A 20855-nucleotide genomic window follows, 5' to 3' on the forward strand; every position below is an offset into this window, starting at 1 on the left:
TCAATGTTACAGCTCTAAGAGAATCCTCCTGATGGAGATGAGTAAGTGTGAGGACATCTCTGGAAGCCCAGGGGGCCGCCAGAGTTCTGTGCTCTCAAGGACCTGTAGCCCATCAGTTATGATGGAGCTGAGAAAAAGAAACAGAAAGAAAGATCTGGGCCTAAGCTCTGAAAATGGGCCCAGTATTCTAACTTACCGAGCATGTCCCTGATACTACAATGAATGGGATATGAACCACTATCTGCCTAACTGCTTACTCAAATGCAAACAAACAATGAAAACACTTTTAAAGTATTAATTTGTCATTCCACAATAATTGGTCAGTACCCTTTTAATAGATAAGTTACTATTTTCAATATAAATTAATACATTGATTTTTCTATATATACTCTTACAAGTTAGGTTAATGTACTCTTCAATAGAAATTAACTGTAAACATTATACATAAGTTCACTCAATAATTCAAAGTAAACAAGTAGTCAATTTGTTTTTCTTGATGACAGTACTGTGTGATGTCCCTAAGAGTAGTCTAGAGAGGGTAGGAGGCACTGAAACCATTTTGAATTTAAGAGACAAGCATATTTAGGGGAGAACTAACGGGGCTGGGTGAGGGGGATGATATGCGAATGTGCATCACTGGTAGGCGGTGGCATGGAAACAAAACAAACTCCACAAAGCAACCTGCACTTAAGAGCACTTGGACCTAACTTTACATCCGGGATCCGTCAGCACTCTGTCGGGGTGATGCAGAAAGCTGTGTCTAGTATCTATAACAAAAAGCACATACTTTTTATAGCAGCTTACTATGTTCTATGTTGATAACATGACCTCATATTCCCTTTTGTGACAGTGCTTATGAGGCATTTTATTGTTTTATGATTAATAGTAAAAGAACAAAAATATTCCTGTCCAGGAGAACCTTGCAAACAGAATGTCAAATACAGAACTTAAATATGACCAATGTAGCTATGAAAGATTTTGTTTTCTAGTTTGAGGCAGAGTTTCCTTGAGAGACCCAGTATGTGATCCTACTGCCTAATTCTCTTGAGTAATGGCATGCTAGGACCACAGAATGTGCCAGCACAGTTAAGCTGAGAGCTTTTTGGTTTTAGGAGCCTTTTTTGTTTTTTTAAGAATTGTCACACATGACCAGCCTCTGCAGCATTAGATCACAGATGTCTAGAAAATCACCTTTAGATACACTAAAACATATTCATGAGAATGCTACAGGCTTTTTATTATAAACTATGATAATATACTAAAGATAATCTTATAACATCTTCAAAAACCACTCAGTATATGCATACCCTATCTATGTTTTGCAAATACATGAAATGTTTTTATTATGTCTTGAAGGCTTAAGATAAGACTTTTCATCATAAACTAAGAAAATACACTAAAGATAATCTGATAACATCTCCAAAAACCACTCAGAATAAGTGTCCGCTATCTATATTTTGCAAAGACATGAAAGGCTTTTATTATGTCTTAAAGGCTGAAGACGAAGCTTGTTATACAGTGAGGACATGTGTATGCAAGACTAGGGTCTAAAGAGGCAGCCCACAGACAGGGCTGCCATTTGCAAGAGCCTACGCTTAATACCCAGAACCAATTAAACAGTACACGCACCACAACCAGAGCTCACAGACAAATAAAAACCCTATCAGTAAACATTATATTCAGTGAAATATAATTTACAGGAGAGGATATAAGGAGTCAATAGATGGATAAAAAGACAATATATGTGAAAATCCATCTACAGGGCTAGAGAGATGGTGAGCAGCTGAGGCACCGGCCATGATGGCGTGAGGTCCGAGGACCGGGTCAATGCTAGGCAGGTCTGCAGCTCCCCTGAACTTACAATGCTCTGGAAACAGAGACAGAGGATCCTGGGAGCAAGCGCAGTAGCTGAGCTAGAATTAGCAAGCTCTGAGTCTGATGAGACAGCATACCTCAGAATATGTGGTGGGGAGAGAGACAGGAAGACGCCTGGCCATTAGTTGTTGGCATCCACACACAGTGGGTAAAGGCCTCTCACTCGCAGAGGACCAAGACTTAGTTTCTAGCACCCATACTGAGTGGCTCACAAAACATCTACAACTTTAGTTCCGTAAGATCCCAGGCTTTCTGGCCTCTGTGAGCACCTGCACATAAACTGGAACAGGCATGCACACATACACAGAAATACAAATAAATAAGTAATCAGTGTGGGCACCGTTACACCGACATCAACGCATTGCTCTCTTCTCAGGTGCACTGAGCTGTGAGTATGGGAGTCTGCTGTCTGCTGCATTAGACACCAAACGTTTATAAAAAACAAACATTGGTTCTAAAAGAAAGCAGCACAAGTACAAAGGGTTTTATGGATATAATCTGTTAAATTACAAATCAGTGCATAAAAACAGATTGTAATACAAGCTGGCAAAAAACAAAAGAGATTAATTTGCCTGTAGTTTAATAAAAATTGCAATGTCTTCATAAAGACATTTTTCTTCCATTTTCTTATATCTGTAGAGCTTATGAACAGATTATAGACAATGAAGATAAAATATTAGGTAAATATATAACTATGATACATCATCTTATTAAAAAGGTAAAAATATCAGCTTTCTATTTTATTGTCATTATAGAAAAATTCAAATAAAAAGTAGGCTAGTTTGAAACTGAACTAAAAAGTAGATCAAGTTATGAAGCATAAGGGTTAAGTGTATAAATTCATGTCACTGTATATACTAAATGAAATTAAATATCACCTTACCGAAGACATTACTCTGTGGAAAATCCCTTTACAGATTTACGAAAATCCTAAAAACAAAACAGAAAAGGTTAACTTGCATGCATGTTATCTCCAAACATTCTGAATCATACTTAACTGTTAACTTATCAATATTCAAATTCCCTGTGAAGGCTCTGCCCCTGCCCCCTCCTCCAGCTTCCACAGGCACCTATACTCAGCTGCAGGGCCCCACCCTAACTCCAGCTCACACACCCAGCACTGGAAAGCTCATACAGGTGGCACTCATTGGCGCTGGCACTCATGTTTTTTCACTTGCACGGAACCATCCTAGACTTCCCTAAGTAGCAATCATTTCATCTATGAATTTGACCATCTTCAGTCTAATTCATTGTTTTTATTAGATACTCTTTTATTGACATTTCAAATGTTATCCCCTTTGCTCGTTTCCCTCCCCAAACCCCCTATCTCATCCTCCCTCCCCCTGCTCACTAACCCACCCACTCCCATTTCCCTGTCCTGGGTTCAACTAAGTTATATCAAAGCCTTTACCGAAGAGGCAGTTTACAGGTTTGGTAGGGAAGAAGAAAGTAAAAAAAGAAGGAAAGACTGGTAAGAGAAAAATCCATTTTCCCTAAAAGGGTCAATTCATTATTTAAAATGAACTTAAGTACCTAGAAGTGCTGCAATCTGTAACATGAGGGCTGCGTGCCTATCTAGGCCCATTAATAAATCCCAGGGAAGGCTGTTTCAGACAGGGAGCCTCACAGAGGACGCAGCTGCACCGCACTCAGGAGCATCGTTTGTTCAGCACACTCTACAAGGTTCATTCAGTGCCCACATCATTCACAGTGAATTTCTGTGAATAATAGATCACGAATGCAGGTTGAAAAGACCCTCGTTTATACATGGAGGCATTCTAAAGGCAGAAATCTGGTTGTTGTCTCTTTTGGTTTGTTTGTTTAATTTAAAGCATTCAACTGTTATATATATTCTGCTGTTCTAATACATGCAGCTTTGAACATCAAAGGGAGAGAATTGAGGGAACAGCAAATACAGAGGGTTTTGTTTGAGGTTCCCTAACCTACTTAGAGAAAGATGGCCAAAGGCAGAAGCCTCCGTTTATCCCCTAGCTACTTCATTAAACACAATCAGACTTACAGCACAAAGGAAGACACTTAACAACCCAACAGTACACCCAAGCACACAGGAACTTGGTGCTCTCTCTACCCCTTAGATGATTTCTTCCCTGGTTGTTTGTTCCTGAGTTGTTTGTTTTGTTTGCTATGGACAATTTCAATCGGGCAGTAAATGATTCTGAAGAGGGGAGGCGTATTCAAGCCTCAGACTCTACACCTTCTTTCACCTGGTCATGTCTACAGCTCGTGTATGCGGTTAACACTTGTATTTGCTGCTATACTGTTGGTTTATTTTGACAAATTCAATTCACTGAAAACACTTCCAATTTCACATGTAACTCAAATAACCCAGTTAGAATAAGCATTTCACCCACAGAATTACAGAAACAGTATTCTATCCAACCACACTGCACCATTAAACCCAAAACATGACAAGATAATAAAGTTGCACAAATATATACAGTTAGTTTAAAACCTTTAAATGCCACCCAAACTATGCAATGCTTATTACCTCTGCTTACTACTGACAAGACACTTCAATGGTTGCCCACATGGGAAAGTTATTTTTCATCAACCAGAAGTATGTATAACTCTGAACATAATATGAGTTGCATATTCATTTTTAAAATAAATAGTATGCATCTCTATAAACTAGGGCCTGGATCACCTAAACTTATTTAATACTTAGTGAATACATGATTCAGACTACAACCATCTTAAAGAGTCTCAGTCACCTAGAGATATAGTATAGCTGCTAAACTGTAATGCCCCTTCCATGATCAAAAAAACACTCACAATATTGCTTGGACAACTGTATTTAGTGTGACTTCCAAAATCATTGCCTCCACTTACATAAATGAGATACATGAGTGAATGCATATAACAAGGCAGCAGATGACATCACAGTAATAAAAAATATAACTTAACTAAAACTGAAGCTAGAGCAGAGATAGTACACTTCACGAGTAGTGTGAAATCTCTAATACATATGTCAGTATCCAGCACATCAAGGTATTAATCTAAGACATCTACGTAAGAACTCAACTAGTTTCACACCAGGAGAAACAGAGCTGCCTTCCATGTTTGTTTTTAGCTATAATAAAGTCATCCTCCTTTAATTTTTGTTCATCTTTAATTCTTGTCTTCCATGAACTTAAACACTGAGTCTTTTATCTGTTGAACTAAGTTATCAACCTTATTCATCTAATTTTAGCATCAAATTCTTAGATATATGTACATTTCTGGGCTTCGATCTCCTGCTGCCTTTAATGTGTACCATGTAGAAGTCTTCTGCACACTGGCCCCCTGACCATTTCCACAACTGGCTATTCACTATGGTTAGCATTTTTTCACACAAAGGGGCATCTCACCCCTCTGCACCTAAACTGTGTCTACTGGTGACGAAGACTTTCAGGCGAAAGTGGCAGTCTAAGTTACATGTGCACTGTCTGACATGACATCTTATAAAATTCAAAGAAAAATAGATTAGTCTGTGGATTATGAGGACATTCATTATCCTTGGGATCCCATTAACTTGAAAAGTTTTAATATCTTTCTGGATTAGATACAAACTACATGTTTGTGTTTCGTTTGTAAAAACTCTCATGGTGACTTGATTATTTCCTCATAGACAAGGTTTGTCTGTTTGATAAAATTCAATTCAAAATAAACCTGGATGGCCAGGAACACCAGTGCTTGCCCTACATTACACTCGTTTGTATATTCTTGATTTCTTAATTAATGATTTCTTTAAGACCAAACAGTTGAAGTCCACAACTATACCTTCTATTTACTTGCTTTCACAACCTGCCTGAACTTTATAATCTGTTTAATAGTTATTTACCTAACCTAACTACTAGAAATCCCAAAACAAACAGAGACAAGTTTCAACTTTCTATCAATCAATATTCCTGATGAATATTACACATATATTAGATTTCCTTATAAAATTTATTTTGAATATGTCTTTACAGTCCATTATCTGAATTTATTTTTAATAAGACTATATTTGTATCTTACATTATTATTTAGGCTTATTTATTTCATTTCTTCTCTCCTTTATGGTGCAAACTCCAAGAAGAAATCATTAAGTCTGGTTCACCACTGCTTCCCTAGTACTAATGAAACTGTCTATTCCACTGCTGGTTATAACAGCCGTGGTTCGTATTCAGATTCCCACCCACTACTCCAGACCATCTAAAGCAATTTACAAGCTTTAAATGAAATGGACAAGCAGCATCTAAATGTCCAAGGTACTTCTTCCTTGTTTACAAGGATTGTTTGACCAATAATAGAGAATTCTCCCTACATGAGGACATCTATGTAAAAAGTTATATAATGAGGGTAAACTTTTAACAAAGTTACTGAGATGATTAAGTCATGTCAATGAAAGTACAAACAGAAAACACGGTTAGCTACTCTGACAGCCTGGATGTGAGAGGAAATGGGCTCTAGCACGCCAAAGCATGGGAAACACAAGTTCAGACACTGCCAAGAAGGTCAGAAAATAGTTTTGCCTTTTCCCCTTCTCTCCCATTCCCAGGACCTTGCTAAACTGTTAAATTACATTCCTGAAGCAAATCACCAGATTCCCAGATTTGGCCACTTCCTCCCCCTGAGGCTCTCTAGTGAGTTCCAGGTACCAAGTGTAGGAAGACAGTGATCAAAAGCCCTACTTTGGCTACCCCAGTTAACCTGTCCAATCAAAACAGACAACCATATCTTAACAGAAGATTTCCCCTTTTACTTTTATAAACTGCCATTTACAAAGAGGCTATATCTGACTCCTCCCTATCCAGAGGCAGTCCCTTTGTCCCTTGGGGCAAATTTCCCTTCCCCCTTCTCCCTTGTACCTTTCCTTTTATCCCTTGTCCTCTATACCCCATCTTGTGTCTCTTATTCCCTGTACTTGATCCCTCTGTTGCAAATAAATCTTTGTGTTGAGAGCCTGGTCTCTGGGTATTATCATGTGCCAACTTTGAGATCCTGTCAAAATGTATCTCACCTATTAAGTAAGAGAGGAGGCCAAGGGAGACACTACAGCAAAGCTTTGACAATGAAAATGCAGCTTTTCCTTATACAGGCATTATCTACCACAAATGTAGTACCTATTAAAATCACTCATATATGTGTGTGTCCCTGTGAAATATACATATAGAAAGTTACCTATTTCTACAGTGCAAGTAAAAAGCAAAACAGAAATGTTACACACATACACTTCATACCTTATTAAGGTCTAATCTTCTAAACAGCTGCTTTACTTCCAGATGTTAAAGAAACAACTGAGCGTTTTCCCTAAAATGGAGAGAAAAATAGAAAGATGCTCATTTGTATTTAAAACCTTGCACTGGCACAGAACTCCTAATACTCTCATACTGCACTATGGGCTGTGACAGGCAATGAGGCTATTCTAGTCCCTTTATTAATCTTTAGAGAACCTTTCCCCAAATTTCACTTGGACCATACTTTTAAAAATTCAATATACCATGTTCTAGCAAATAGTAAGTCATCTGAGAAAAATCTGAGGAATAAAAATATGTAGGATTCATAACTTAATTTAAGCCTTATTAAAGATACAGAAAAAAATGAAGTTCACTAATTTCCCAAGCTTTTTTTTCATCATGTAATACAATCTCTAAGCAAAATAAAATAAAGATTGTTTTAGGAACCAATTATAATTTAAGAAAGAAAAAATTCTGAATGAAAAATGAAAAGCTCATAAACTAGGACAATGAGGTCAAGTCAATACACAACAAAAAGTACAATTTAGTGTCTGCCCCAGAGTGTCAGCTTCAAAAAATAATTACCTAGTCAAATGTACAAACATAATAGAGTATTTTTTCACGATACCTTTCAACTTTTCTTTTGGCTCTCATATTAAAACTTTCTCTCTGGCTGGTCCAGAGAAAGGGCCATCAGCAGTAGAACCAAGCTGACTGGGTCCAGGCAGACCCTGTGCCCACGACCACTGGCCATCGCTGGCCAGCCGGGCGGCGAGCAGCAGAGGATTTATGGCGCCTTTCACCACACAGAAGCCACATCAGAACTCTGCCTCCCGCCAGTCAGTTACAAGGCCTCAATATTGGTTCTCAGACGCCAGAGAATCAGACAGACTGAGGTACGCAAATACAACCTGAGACCAACGTCGCGGGGAGTCTAAGCCGGACGGGCGTTGGCCTGCACCCAGGCACCGGTGTGCAAACCCAGCCAGGAGGTTGTTTGCCCGGGCCTGCTCATGCACTTCCCGCCATTTTGCCTACGGGAAGTCCTAGCAGGCAAAAACAAACCAGCTAACAGGCATAGCCCGAGGCGGACATAGCAGGGGTCTCAGGACAGCCCCCAGACCCTGGGCTGCTTGGTGGCCCATCTGTGTGCAGACCCAGCCAGGAGGTTGTTAGCCCAGCAGACTCTCCCAGCACTCTCAGGGAGCACGCGCCATCCTGGCCACCTGACAGACCCAGAGTGAGGGGAACTTTGCTCGGACCTTGGCCTGCCAGGCTTTTGCCTAGACTCAGGGCCTGAGCAGCAAGGCTAGCCTTGTGTGCACCAACCCAGTTGGGAGTTCCCCTGGCCAGCAGAGTGATCAGCATGCAGAAAAGGTCCCCGCAGCATACACCCCCAGCACTCCCTGAAGGAGCAAATGGGCACCATCTGGTTCACAGTCACAATCTGGGGCAAAACACACTAGGGCTGCAAAAGCGCCCAAGAAGAGGACAGCACCTCAGCAATCTGCAACAGGGGAAACCCTGCCATCCAGTGTTGCAGAAATAGCCCTAGAACCTCTCAGGACGCTGAAACACCAGCCAGAGACAAGACCAACTAGCTCCAGAGAACAAGATGGCAAAGGGCAAACGCAGGAACGCTACTAACAGAAATCTAGGCAATATGGCAGCATCTGAACCAAACTCTCCAACATCAGCAAGTCCTGGTTATGCCAACACACCAGAGAAACAAGATTTGGATTTAAAATCACTGTTCATGACGCTGCTAGAAGAACACAAAAAGGACATGAATGAATCTCTTAAAGAAATACAGGGGAACATGAATAAGCTAGAAACCTGTATAATGGAAACACAAAAATCTCTTAAAGAAATGCAGGAGAATAAGGCCCAAGAGATAGAAGCCAATAAAGAAGAAAGGCAAAAAAAAAAAAACTTAAAGAAATGCAGGAGAACTTGAGTCAACAGGCAAAGTCATGAAAGAGGAAACACAAAAATCTCTTAAAGAATTACAGGAAAACACAAACAAACAAATGATGGAACTGAGCAAAACCATCCTGGATCTAAAAACAGATGTAGAAATATCTAAGAAATCACAAAGGGAGACAACTTTGGAGATAGAAAACCTTGAGAAGAAATCAGGGGCCATAGATGCAAATATAAACAACAGAATACAAGACATGGAAGAAAGAATCTCAGATGCCGAAGATACCATAGAAACCATTGACTCAACTGTCAAAGAAAATGCAAAATGCAAAAAGCTTGTATCCCAGAACATCCAGGAAGTCCAGGATACAATAAGAAGACCAAACCTAAGGATTATAGGTATAGATGAGAGTGAAGATTTACAACAGAAAGGGCCAGCAAATGTCTTCAACAAAATTATGGAAGAAAACTTTCCTAGCTTAAAGAGAGAGATGCCTATGAATATACAAGAAGCCTACAGAACTCCAAACAGACTGGACCTGAGCAGAAATACCTCCCGTCACATAATAATCAAAATCCCAAATGCACTAAACAAAGAAAGAATATTAAAGGCAGTAAGAGAGAAAGGCCAAGTAACATATAAAGGAAGACCTATCAGAATCACACCAGACTTCTCACCAGAGACCATGAAAGCTAGAAGATCCTGGGCAGATCTCATGCAGACTCTAAGAGAACACAAATGTCAGCCAAGACTACTATACCAGCAAAACTCTCATTTACCATAGATGGAGAAACCAAGATATTCCATGACAAAACCAAATTTACACAATATCTTTCCACAAACCCAGCTCTGCAAAGAATAATAGGAGGAAAACTCCAATACAAGGAGGGAAACTACACCCTGGAAAAAGCAAGATAGTTACCTTCCTTCATCAAACCCAAAAGAAGATAACCACTCAAATATAAAAAGAACATCAAAAATGACAGGAAGTAATAATCACTATTCCTTAATATCTCTTAACATCAATGGTCTCAATTCCCCAATAAAAAGACACAGACTAACAGACTGGATAAAGAAACAGGACCCTACAATTTGCTGTATACAGGAGACACACCTCAGTGTCAAAGATAAAAACTACCTTAGAGTAAAAGGCTGGAAGACAATCTTACAAGCCAATGGTCACAGGAAACGAGCAGGAGTAGCCATTCTAATATCAGATAAAATTGACATTCAACCTAAAGTCATCAAAAGAGACACAGAAGGACACTTCTTGCTGGTCAAAGGAAAAATCCACCAAGAAGAACTTTCAATTCTGAATATCTATGCGCCAAATGCAAGGGCACCCTCATTCGTAAAAGAAACTTTACTAAAGCTCAAAGCACACAATGCACCTAACACAATAATTGTGGGGGACTCCAACACTCCACTTTCCTCAACAGAACAATCGGGAAAACAGAAATTAAACAGGGACACAGTAAAACTAATTGAAGCTTTGGACCAATTGGATTTGACTGATATTTATAGAACATTTTACCCTAAAGCAAAAGAATATACCTTTTTCTCAGCACCTCATGGTTCCTTCTCCAAAATCGACCATATAATTGGTCACAAGACAGACCTCAACAAATATAAAAAGATCGAACTAATCCCATGCCTCTTATCAGATCACTATGGAGTAAGAGTGGTTTTCAATAGCAACAAAAACAACAGAAAGCCCACATACACACGGAGGCTGAACAATAATCTACTCAATGACACCTTGGCCAAAGAAGAAATAAAGAAAGAAATCAGAGACTTTTTAGAATTTAATGAAAATGAAGGCACAACATACCCCAAATCTTTGGGACACAATGAAAGCAGTGCTAAGAGGAAAACTCAGCCCTGAGTGCCTCCAAAAAGAAAATGGAGAGAGCATACACTAGCAGCTTAACGACACACCTGAAAGTCCAGGAACAAAAAGAAGCCAATTCACCCAGGAGGAGTAGAAGACAGGAAATCATCAAACTCAGGGCTGAAATCAATCAATTGGAAACAAAGAGAACCGTACAAAGAATCAACGAATCCAGGAGCTGGTTCTTTGAGAACATCAACAAGATAGATAAACCAGACTGACCAAAGGGCACAGAGAAAGTATCCAAATTAACAAACTTAGAAATGAAAAGGGGGATATAACAACAGAAACTGAGGAAATCCAAAAAATCATCAGATGCTACTACAAGAGCCTATACTCAACACAACTGGAGAATCTGGAGGAAATGGACAATTTCCTTGACAGATACCAAATACCAAAATTAAATCAGGACCAAATAGCTCATCTAAACAGTCCCATAACGCCTAATGAAATAGAAGGAGTCATAGAAAGTCTTCCAACCAAAAAAAAAGCACAGGACCAGATAGTTTCAGTGCAGAATTCTATCAGACCTTCAAAGAAGACTTAACACCAATACTCTTCAAACTATTCCACAAAATAGAAACAGAAGGAACACTACCCAATTCCTTCTACGAAGCCACAATTACGCTGATACCAAAACCACACAAAGATCCAACAAAGAAAGAGAACTTCAGGCCAATTTCCCTTATGAACATTGATGCAAAAATACTCAATAAAATTCTTGCCAACCGAATCCAAGAACACATCAAAACGATCATCCACCATGATCAAGTAGGCTTTATACCAGGAATGCAGGGTTGGTTCAATATACGGAAATCCATCAATGCAATCCACTACATAAACTAACTCAAAGAAAAAAACCACATGGTCATTTCATTGGATGCTGAAAAAGCATTTGACAAAATGCAGCATCCTTTCATGCTTAAAGTCTTGGAAAGAACAGGAATTCAAGGCCCATACCTAAACATAGTAAAAGCAACATACAGCAAACCGGTAGCCAGCATCAAACTAAATGGAGAAAAACTTGAAGCAATCCCACTAAAATCAGAGACTAGAGAGGGCTGCCCCCTTTCTCCTAATCTTTTCAATATTGTACTTGAGGTAGTAGCTAGGGCAATTTGACAACATAAGGAGGTCAAAGGGATACAAATTGGAAAGGAAGAAGTCAAACTATCATTATTTGCAGATGACATAATAGTCTACCTAAGTGAACCAAAAAACTCCACTAGAGAACTCCTACAGCTGATAAACAACTTCAGCAAAGTGGCAGGTTATAAAATCAACTCAAGCAAATCAGTGGCCTTCCTATACTCAAAAGATAAGCAGGCTGAGAAAGAAATTAGGGAAATGACCCCATTCACAATAGCCACAAACAGTATAAAGTATCTTGGGGTGACTCTTACCAAACATGTGAAAGATCTGTATGACAAGACTCTGAAGAAGGAAATGGAAGACCTCAAAAAATGGGAAAACCTCCCATACTCATGGATCGGTAGAATCAATATAGTTAAAATGGCCATTTTGCCAAAAGCAATATACAGATTCAATACAATACCCATCAAAATCCCAACTCAATTCTTCACAGAGTTAGAAAGAGCAATTATCAAATTCATCTGGAATAACAAAAAACCCAGGATAGCTAAAACTATTCTCAGCAACAAAAGAAATTCTGGAGGAATCAGTATCCCTGACCTCAAGCAATACTACAGAGCAATATTGTTAAAAACTGCATGGTATTGGTACAGTGACAGGCAGGCAGATCAATGGAACAGGATTGAAGATCCAGAAATGAGCCCACACACCTATGGCCACTTGATCCTCGACAAAGGGGCTGAAAACATCCAATGGAAAAAAGATAGCCTTTTCAACAAATGGTGCTGGTTGAACTGGAGGTCAGCATGCAGAAGAATGCAAATTGATCCATCCTTGTCTCCTTGTACTAAGCTCAAATCCAAATGGATCAAGGACCTCCACATAAAGCCAGACACTCTGAAGCTAATAGAAAAGAAACTGGGGAAGACCCTTGAGGACATCGGTACAGGGAGAAAGTTTCTGAACAGAACACCAATAGCGTATGCTCTAAGATCAAAAATTGACAAATGGGACCTCATAAAATTACAAAGTTTCTGTACGGCAAAGGACACCATCAAAAGGACAAACCGGCAACCAACAAATTGGGAAAAGATCTTCCTTCACCAATCCTACATCAGATAGAGGGCTAATATCCAATATATATATAAAGAACTCAAGAAGTTAGACTCCAGAAAACCAAACAACTTTATTAAAAAAAGGATTAAACAAAGAATTCTCACCTGAAGAACTTCGGATGGCAGAGAAGCATCTTAAAAAATGCTCAACTTCATTAGTCATTAGGGAAATGCAAATCAAAACAACCCTGAGATTTCACCTTACACCAGTCAGAATGGCTAAGATTAAAAATTCAGGAGACAGCAGGTGTTGGAGAGGATGTGGAGAAAGAGGAACACTCCTCCACTGCTGGTGGGGTTGCAAATTGGTACAACCACTATGGAAATCAGTCTGGCGGTTCCTCCAAAAACTGGGCACCTCACTTCCAGAAGATCCTGCTAAAACACTCCTGGGCATATACCCAGAGGATTCCCCACCATGTAATAAGGATACATGCTCTACTATGTTCATAGCAGCCCTATTTATAATTGCCAGATGCTGGAAAGAACCCAGGTATCCCTCAACAGAAGAGTGGATGCAAAAAATGTGGTATATCTACACAATGGAGTACTATTCAGCCATTAGAAACAATGAATTTATGAAATTCTTAGGCAAATGGATGGAGCTAGAGAACATCATACTAAGTGAGGTAACCCAGACTCAAAAGGTGAATCATGGTATGCACTCACTAATAAGTGGATATTAACCTAGAAAACTGGAATACCCAAAACATAATCCACACATCAAATGAGGTACAAGAAGAAAGGAGGAGTGGCCCCTTGTTCTGGAAAGACTCAGTGAAGGAGTATTTGGCAAAACCAGAACGGCGAAGTGGGAAGGGGTGGGTGGGAGGACACGGGGAGAGAAGGGGGCTTATGGGACTTTCGGGGAGTGGGGGGCTAGAAAAGGGGAAATCATTTGAAATGTAAATAAAAAATATATGGAATTTAAAAAAAGAATATAAACAGAAAAAAAAAACCTTTCTCTCTGACACACACCGTTGACTGTTTGTAAACAACCATATGGGTATGTGTTATTAAAAAACAGATTAAAACTCATATGAACCTCATACCAATAAAATCACTATCCACTTTTTGAAAAAAAAAAAGATTAAAAGTAGATCCTACTTTAATACTCTTCAAAATTACATTGCAAACTTTAAAATAGTCAACAGAAAGCCTTCAAGTTCACTGATAAAATAGAAAACATGACAAGTTTATTCAGTGGCAGACAGATCCTAGACATGATCCAAGACATCAGAGAGCAAACAGCTGGACAAGCTACGAAGTTTCAATTTTTTCTTTGATCCACCAGAGGAGGTCCAGCGTAATAAACTAACAGAACTGAAGAAAGGGGTTCTTCAGTGAAAATAAAGAGTCTTGTCATCTAATACAAAATGTGTCTGTAACTAATATACCTTCCTTTAAGGAAGATTTTTATTGATTAGAGCCAAGAACAGGCTTTATAAACACGCTGAGCACCCAAGATCTGCTAACACATTCTTCTTCACTGACCTGAAAACAGTAAGATTACGAGATGAAAGCAGCAGCAGTTATTGGAGCAAAGGCAGGAACCCTGTGAGGACCTTTCTCCTCTACCTTTCATTCAGAACAAAGGCCTCACAGTGTGAGGAGAGGAGAAACAAGCCTGAGAATTTGATGAAAACCCAGTGTGGCTAGAAAAGAACAGAAACAAACAAAACAAAACCCACCATCCTACTCCTACTTAGAAAGGGACACAGAAGCAAGGCCCAAGTCTACAGTTAGGGCAGGTCAAGATGGCCCCACACCAAAGATCTCGCCTACAAGTCCCAACTTGAACTCATGCCTTAAATGTGTAACTCCTCGCATCTTGCTGAGCATGGCCCTCTAGTATAACTGTTCTCCAAGGCCTTCTAACTCTTGATTTTGTCTCAAGCCTAAAAACAAACTATCTAGATTTAAATGTCACCTCTACCACTTACTAGTTATCTGATGTCAGAAAAATCATTCAACCCCTCTGAAATGCAATATTTTCAAGCACATAGGTGAAGCATAAACCATCTATGTCATACATTTTTGTAATAATTAAATGAGTTAACACACACAACACATAAAATGCCACCAGCCATAAAGAAAATACTCAATAAATGCTGTTTTGTAGTTGCTATGAGCATTAGATCTCTATTTTTTTCTATCAACCTACCCCCTCATCCCTTCTACCACTAATGCCAATCAGTTATCAACTACTCCTACCTGTGTTGTTATCACTGCCTAATTGGTTTTCTTCCAGGACACATACTATACCATATCTCTATCATATCTATCATATATTCTTTGTGCAGGAGGCAGAATGGTTTAAACTCTAAGTCATGTCTTTCTCCTGCTCATATCTGTCATTGTTACTTAACATCCAAGTTCCTCAGCATAAACATATAAATGCTGTCACCCCAAAGAAAGGTAAGTAAAATAGTTACCCTGAGAGTCCCAGTTCATCTCTCAGAATGTAACATATAAGAAACAAAAAATGTGCCGGGTGGTGGTGGCACACACCTTTAATCCCAGCACTTGGGAGGCAGGCAGCCTGAGTTCAAGGCCAGCCTGGTCTACAGAGTGAGTTCCAGGACAGCCAGGACTACACAGAGAAACCCTGTCTCAAACAAACAAACAAAAATGTACTTATGTTCACATATCAAAATACTACTGTTTGTTATTAATTAAAATTAGAGCTCACCTTGAGTACGGTGGCTACATCTTTATCTTTGTACCTCAGAAGCTTATTTCAGTGCATCACAAAACAATAAATGCTGGTTAGGTGAAAGCTGGAAAAACAAATAATATTGAAATATTCAGTCTCGGTTGCAATGGGGGAAATAAAACTATCCTAAGAGCTCTCACAAAGACACTAAACATAAAATATGTGCAGTTTTTAGGAGGGAAATGCATTTGAGTTAACAAACTTTTACCTGGATATGCAACTTACTATAATCACATCCTGGCTGTAGAGATCTGAAATCTAATTTCTGTAATTTACTCAGTGGCTGAACTCCGGTACCCATTTAACTTTATTAACTCGAGACATAACAATTCTGCTCCGTAATGATGGCCAAAGAAAATTCCAATAGAAATAGAAAATTCTAGCTGAGACTTGCTCCTGAAGACACAAAAAGCAACGTTTTGCCCAAAGTATAATTTGTTGTTGGCTTTTTTTCTTTCTTTAGTTTCAATGTTTGGGGTGGAGGTTTGAGAATATGATTTTATAACTTCACTGCAAATATAAACCTATAGTACACTTCTAACGGGCTGAAACGTTTCTTCACGTAAGTTTTGTATCCAAGTACTTCTAAAAGCTCATTTTGGGATCTGTAGCAGGGCAGAGTAGCTCGTTCCTTTAATACTGGCACTCTGTGGCAAAAGCCGGGGATCTCTTTAATGGTGCAACACGTTTAAGCTTTTTTTCCGAAACTCGTCGGGTCAACTCACTAACACTGCTACTTCAATACCTGGAGTGGGGACTTGGTTCCCAAACCAATAATCATTACCTGGGCAAGTACCTGAAGCCTCTGAGGCCCCCAACACACAGACACACACACACACACACCTGAAGCCTCTGAGGCCCCCAACACACAGACACGCGCGCAACAAGTACAGGAAGCCTAAAGTCTCTCTCCCCGCAACACACACATACACACACACACACACACACACACAGAGAGAGAGAGAGAGAGAGAGAGAGAGAGAGAGAGAGAGAGAGAGAGAGAGATGCTGAACACAGCGGGTTATCGCCGCCGCCAACGCATAGCGCACTTTGTCCGCAACTACCCCAAATGTGGTTGTTAACAACCCCTCATTATATCACCCAGGGCCCGACCACCGGTGATTACACCAAGAACTCCAAAACCATGGCTTTCACTCACACACAAACACGGGGAATCCTGGCAACTATTTCAACCTGCGCAGACGTGACTTCCGGAACCGGTCGGAACACACGCATGCGCACTCCGGCTTGCTCGGTGTTTGTGTTTTGCTCCTGCTTCCTGAAACTAAAGGGCGGGGCAGAGGCGGGGCAGAGGCGACCTCCTCCCAGTTCGTCACTGTGACGTAACAAGCCCGCTGAGAAGCGAGGCCCGGGCAAGCCGCGCGAGCAGCCTCCGCTGAGTCCTGGGACGGCGCTGGTTAGGCGACTGTAGGAGCCCTGGAAAGTGCCAACTCCGAAGAGACCTCAGGGCCGACCAAAGGGAAGCAAGGATGAGGGCGCCGCCAAGACGCGGAAAGCCACCCCAGCTCCAGGGAGGAAACCAAGGGGCAAGAAATGGAGGAGGAGGAAGAGGAGGGCATCGCCCAGGAGTCCGAGGAGGGGCAATGAGCTCTCGCAGTGCCGCCTGCTCCTTAGCCACCGAGGAGCAGCTTTCTCCGAGGCCTGGAAGCCCCGCTCCCATGCTCCTCCCGCCCACTGCACACCGCACCGGCACCAGCCGCAGGCTCTGCTCTGCGGCACCTGCGGGAGCAGGACTTGCCTCGGTCCCTGTGCTCTCCTCCGCAACACAACCGCCCCCTCCTGACAAGGCTAACTTCCCTTTTAGTCGCTGCCTGGCCTGCCGCGCACCTCCTTTAGAGCCGTCGCTCTCTGGGCACTGTTTTGCAGGTCCCTTCTGCCCTGTTGCTCTGGCTTCCCTGTAGAGGGTCCTGGGAGCATTCCCTGACCCTAAGGGGTCCCAGGCCCTTCTCATTCTGACAAGCCCCATTGGCTAACCTAGCAGCAGCAGTGTGGTCAGTGCAGGGGATGCTTAGATCCCAGCACGTCCCCCACCGAGTGTCACCGGTGGGTTTCTCAGCCCCATCCTACCGAGATGGTGCAGTGGGTTGGCTGAGCCCCTGGGTTGGACAACAGGAAGTAGGGTGATGTTGGCTCCACCCACTTTGCTGTTCTCACCTGGGACGGGACAGGTGGGGTAACCACCCATCTCCAGAGTGAAGTTCCTTTGTCCCTTCCCCCTAAGGCGAACGGGGCACCAACATGCTTACGCCACTACACCCTAGGCTGTTCCTTCCTCCAGCAGGGCACTAAGAAGGTAGCCTTGCCGCCCCCGCCCAACCCCACCCCCCCCCCCCCCAAGGTTCTGGTTCCATCTTTTCCTCCGTTCACAAAGTACCTCTGAACTGTTGCATTCTTTTATTGTTCAGTGCACTTTCTTAGACACCCACCATTGCTTCTGCTACCAGCGCCAGATGTTCATCCTCCACATTTTGCCTATATTCTCCCCACCCCCACAATACACTCTAGGGGAAGGGGGTGCTTGGGCGCAGTAGGCTAGTTACCAACTACCCCACACTTGAGAAGATGGGCCCCGCCCCGTGAATGATACAGGAGACTGAGGAGGGGGACCACCTCCCCTTGTTTTATGAGGGAAGGGTGGCCACTATTTTTCCCAGCCTGGGCCTTCCCCTCTTGATTCCTGATCCGCAGTTACTTAAAAAACTTGCCATGTGTTTAGAAACTTTGTAATGATTAATTTCAGAATATAGAAAGATGAACAAGAGTGTGTAGGCTTTAAAAGTTTATCATGATTATTTGGAGTTATTTGGGAACCATTTGTATCAGGTTAAAGGGCATTTTTAAACACAGAATAACATTTTGTATCTTTCTCAAAAGTTCCCCTATTGTTTTAAATTGAATCTACTTCTATTCATTATGCCCACCCATTCTTTTCAAGAAGTGGGAAAAGTTATGAAATCCCATTCATGAAAATAAAGGTCTTTTGTCCATTCTTTTAAACTACATGCAGAGGTAATGACACTGCCTAATAGTAAATGTTAACCTTTCTCGCCTATAATTTGTTCATCAAAGACTATGTGCATTGACAAAAATGATGGGATTGTATGCATTTATAATAGAATGGAATTGATCTCCATTGTTCTATCAATAGAAAGAAAAAAAAAAACTCAGTTAAAGGTATCTTGCCCATGACTGAGAAGAATAGATGTGATTTCCATGTAATTGAGTTAAAGAAATTCAGTGTGGTTGGGGCATATTCCACCTATAACATGAAGTCAGAATTTGGCACAATTGAATATGTGGAGAAAATCAAATAAATTGACATTGCTATTTATGTTCCCATTAAAATGATGCAAATGGAACCAATTTTGAAGTGAGTATATTCGACTAAAAGGAGACTTAAAGACAAAATGTACTTCTTTGGTTTGTTGTTTATGTCTACCCATCTATGCTAGTGTCATTGTACTGGCTGGTTTTGTGTGTCAAGTTGACACAGGCTGGAGTTACAACAGAGAAAGGAGCTTCAGCTGGGGAAGTGTCTCCATGAGATCCAGCTGTGAGGCATTTTCTCAATTAGTGATCAAGGGGGGGAGGGTCCCTTGTGGGTGGTTCCACCTTTGGGCTGGTGCTCTTGGGTTCTATAAGAGAGCAGGCTGAGCAAGCCAGGGGAAGCAAGCCAGTAAGAAACATCCCTCCATGGCCTCTGCATCAGCTCCTGTTCCTGACCTGCTTGAGTTCCAGTCCTGACCTCCTTTGGTGATGAACAGCAGTAGGGAAGTGTAACCTGAATAACCCTTTCCTCCCAGACTTGCTTCTTGGTCATGATGTTTGTGCAGGAATAGAAACCCTAAAACAATCATCCATATTAAACTTCCTAATACTACCCATAGTGGTCTGATAAGAATGTTAATCAACTCCTCCCTATTTTTATATTAGAAATCTTTTGCTTTTTATTTACAAAGATAGATAGCCTTTGTATCAGTCCCTTGGTTCTTCAGCAGAAAACTCCCACTATTGTTGCAGTTAGATTTAAGAATAAGTGTGTTTCAAATTGTTCAGAGATACAGGGCATTATTTTCTGTAGCAGATATATCAAGATTTTCTGTCTGCATACAGAAATTCTTCCTGGAACCACATAAGAAAATATGTGCATCATTTCCTCTGGCAGAAATCACAAAGTCAGAGGGAGTATTTGATGAAGTCAATTCCGTGGTTGACTGAGTGGTAAACAAGATAAAAATGAAAAACAAAGACAAAACCACTACCACCTGAAGTCAGTACTGAGCCCGTAAGTCAAGTCTCCCACATCTCATTTTCCTCATGATTTCTAGTAATATATAATAATATATGGGTTTGTTTGTTTGTTTTGTTTTGTTTGCTTTCAGTTTTCTATTGATAGCATCAAAACGTAGTTTTATTTTTAGGCAAATTCCATGGAAATCATAGGTCAGTGGTTCTCAACACCTTTGGGGATAAATGGCTCACGGGAGTTGCATATCAGATATCCTCCACATCAGACATTTACATCAGGATTCATAGCTAACAAAATTACAGTTATGAAGTAGCAACAAAATAAGTATATGGTTGGAGTCACCACAATATGAGGAACTCTATTTAAGGGTCTCAGAATTAGAATTGGAAAAGTTAGGAACCATTGTCATCAATAAAAGCTTTTAACTTACTAGTAGTCTGCACATGAAGTTGATAGCATGTGAGACAATACAATAAAACCCAATGTTGTTTCAAAAGATGTATACATGCTGTGCATTTATACTCTAGCAACGCCTAATGTTTTACCTGCCTGCCACAGACCACCCCAGCCAGGTATAGGGGTCTCTGGGATGAGGGTTCTCAAAGTCCAGGTGGGTAAGGATTCTGGGGTAACAAACAAACACAGGCAGTTTGAATCTGAATGTATTTTGTAGTTCTCAAGCAGGGGATTTTATACATTAAACCAAACATGACACAACTTTTAGAAACCATATCCAGCGAAACAATCATGAAT

The 20855-nt window shown here is 40.8% G+C and overlaps 1 protein-coding gene across 10 annotated transcripts in view; it reads right to left on the bottom strand.

The window, feature by feature from the left end:
- Positions 1-17980, bottom strand: part of LOC127692350 (protection of telomeres protein 1-like) — a 73293-nt gene extending 55313 nt beyond the window's left edge. For 3 of the 10 annotated variants that reach the window (XM_052192614.1, XM_052192612.1, XM_052192611.1), the window contains exons 1-4: positions 16992-17191; positions 15809-15896; positions 7098-7167; positions 2759-2805 (exon numbers count right to left, since the gene is read on the bottom strand). In XM_052192614.1, the coding sequence (XP_052048574.1) occupies positions 2759-2767 (9 nt within the window). In that variant the 5' untranslated portion in view covers positions 2768-2805; positions 7098-7167; positions 15809-15896; positions 16992-17191. Of the gene's footprint in view, positions 1-2758; positions 2806-7097; positions 7168-15808; positions 15897-16991; positions 17192-17680; positions 17742-17827 lie in introns of those variants that run through there. The other 7 variants (XM_052192606.1, XM_052192605.1, XM_052192604.1 and 4 more) reach the window with 7 other exon arrangements.
- Positions 17981-20855: the final 2875 nt, after the last annotated feature.

This window comes from Apodemus sylvaticus, chromosome 9, assembly GCF_947179515.1.
Source record: "Apodemus sylvaticus chromosome 9, mApoSyl1.1, whole genome shotgun sequence".
NCBI classification, from domain to species: domain Eukaryota; kingdom Metazoa; phylum Chordata; class Mammalia; order Rodentia; family Muridae; genus Apodemus; species Apodemus sylvaticus.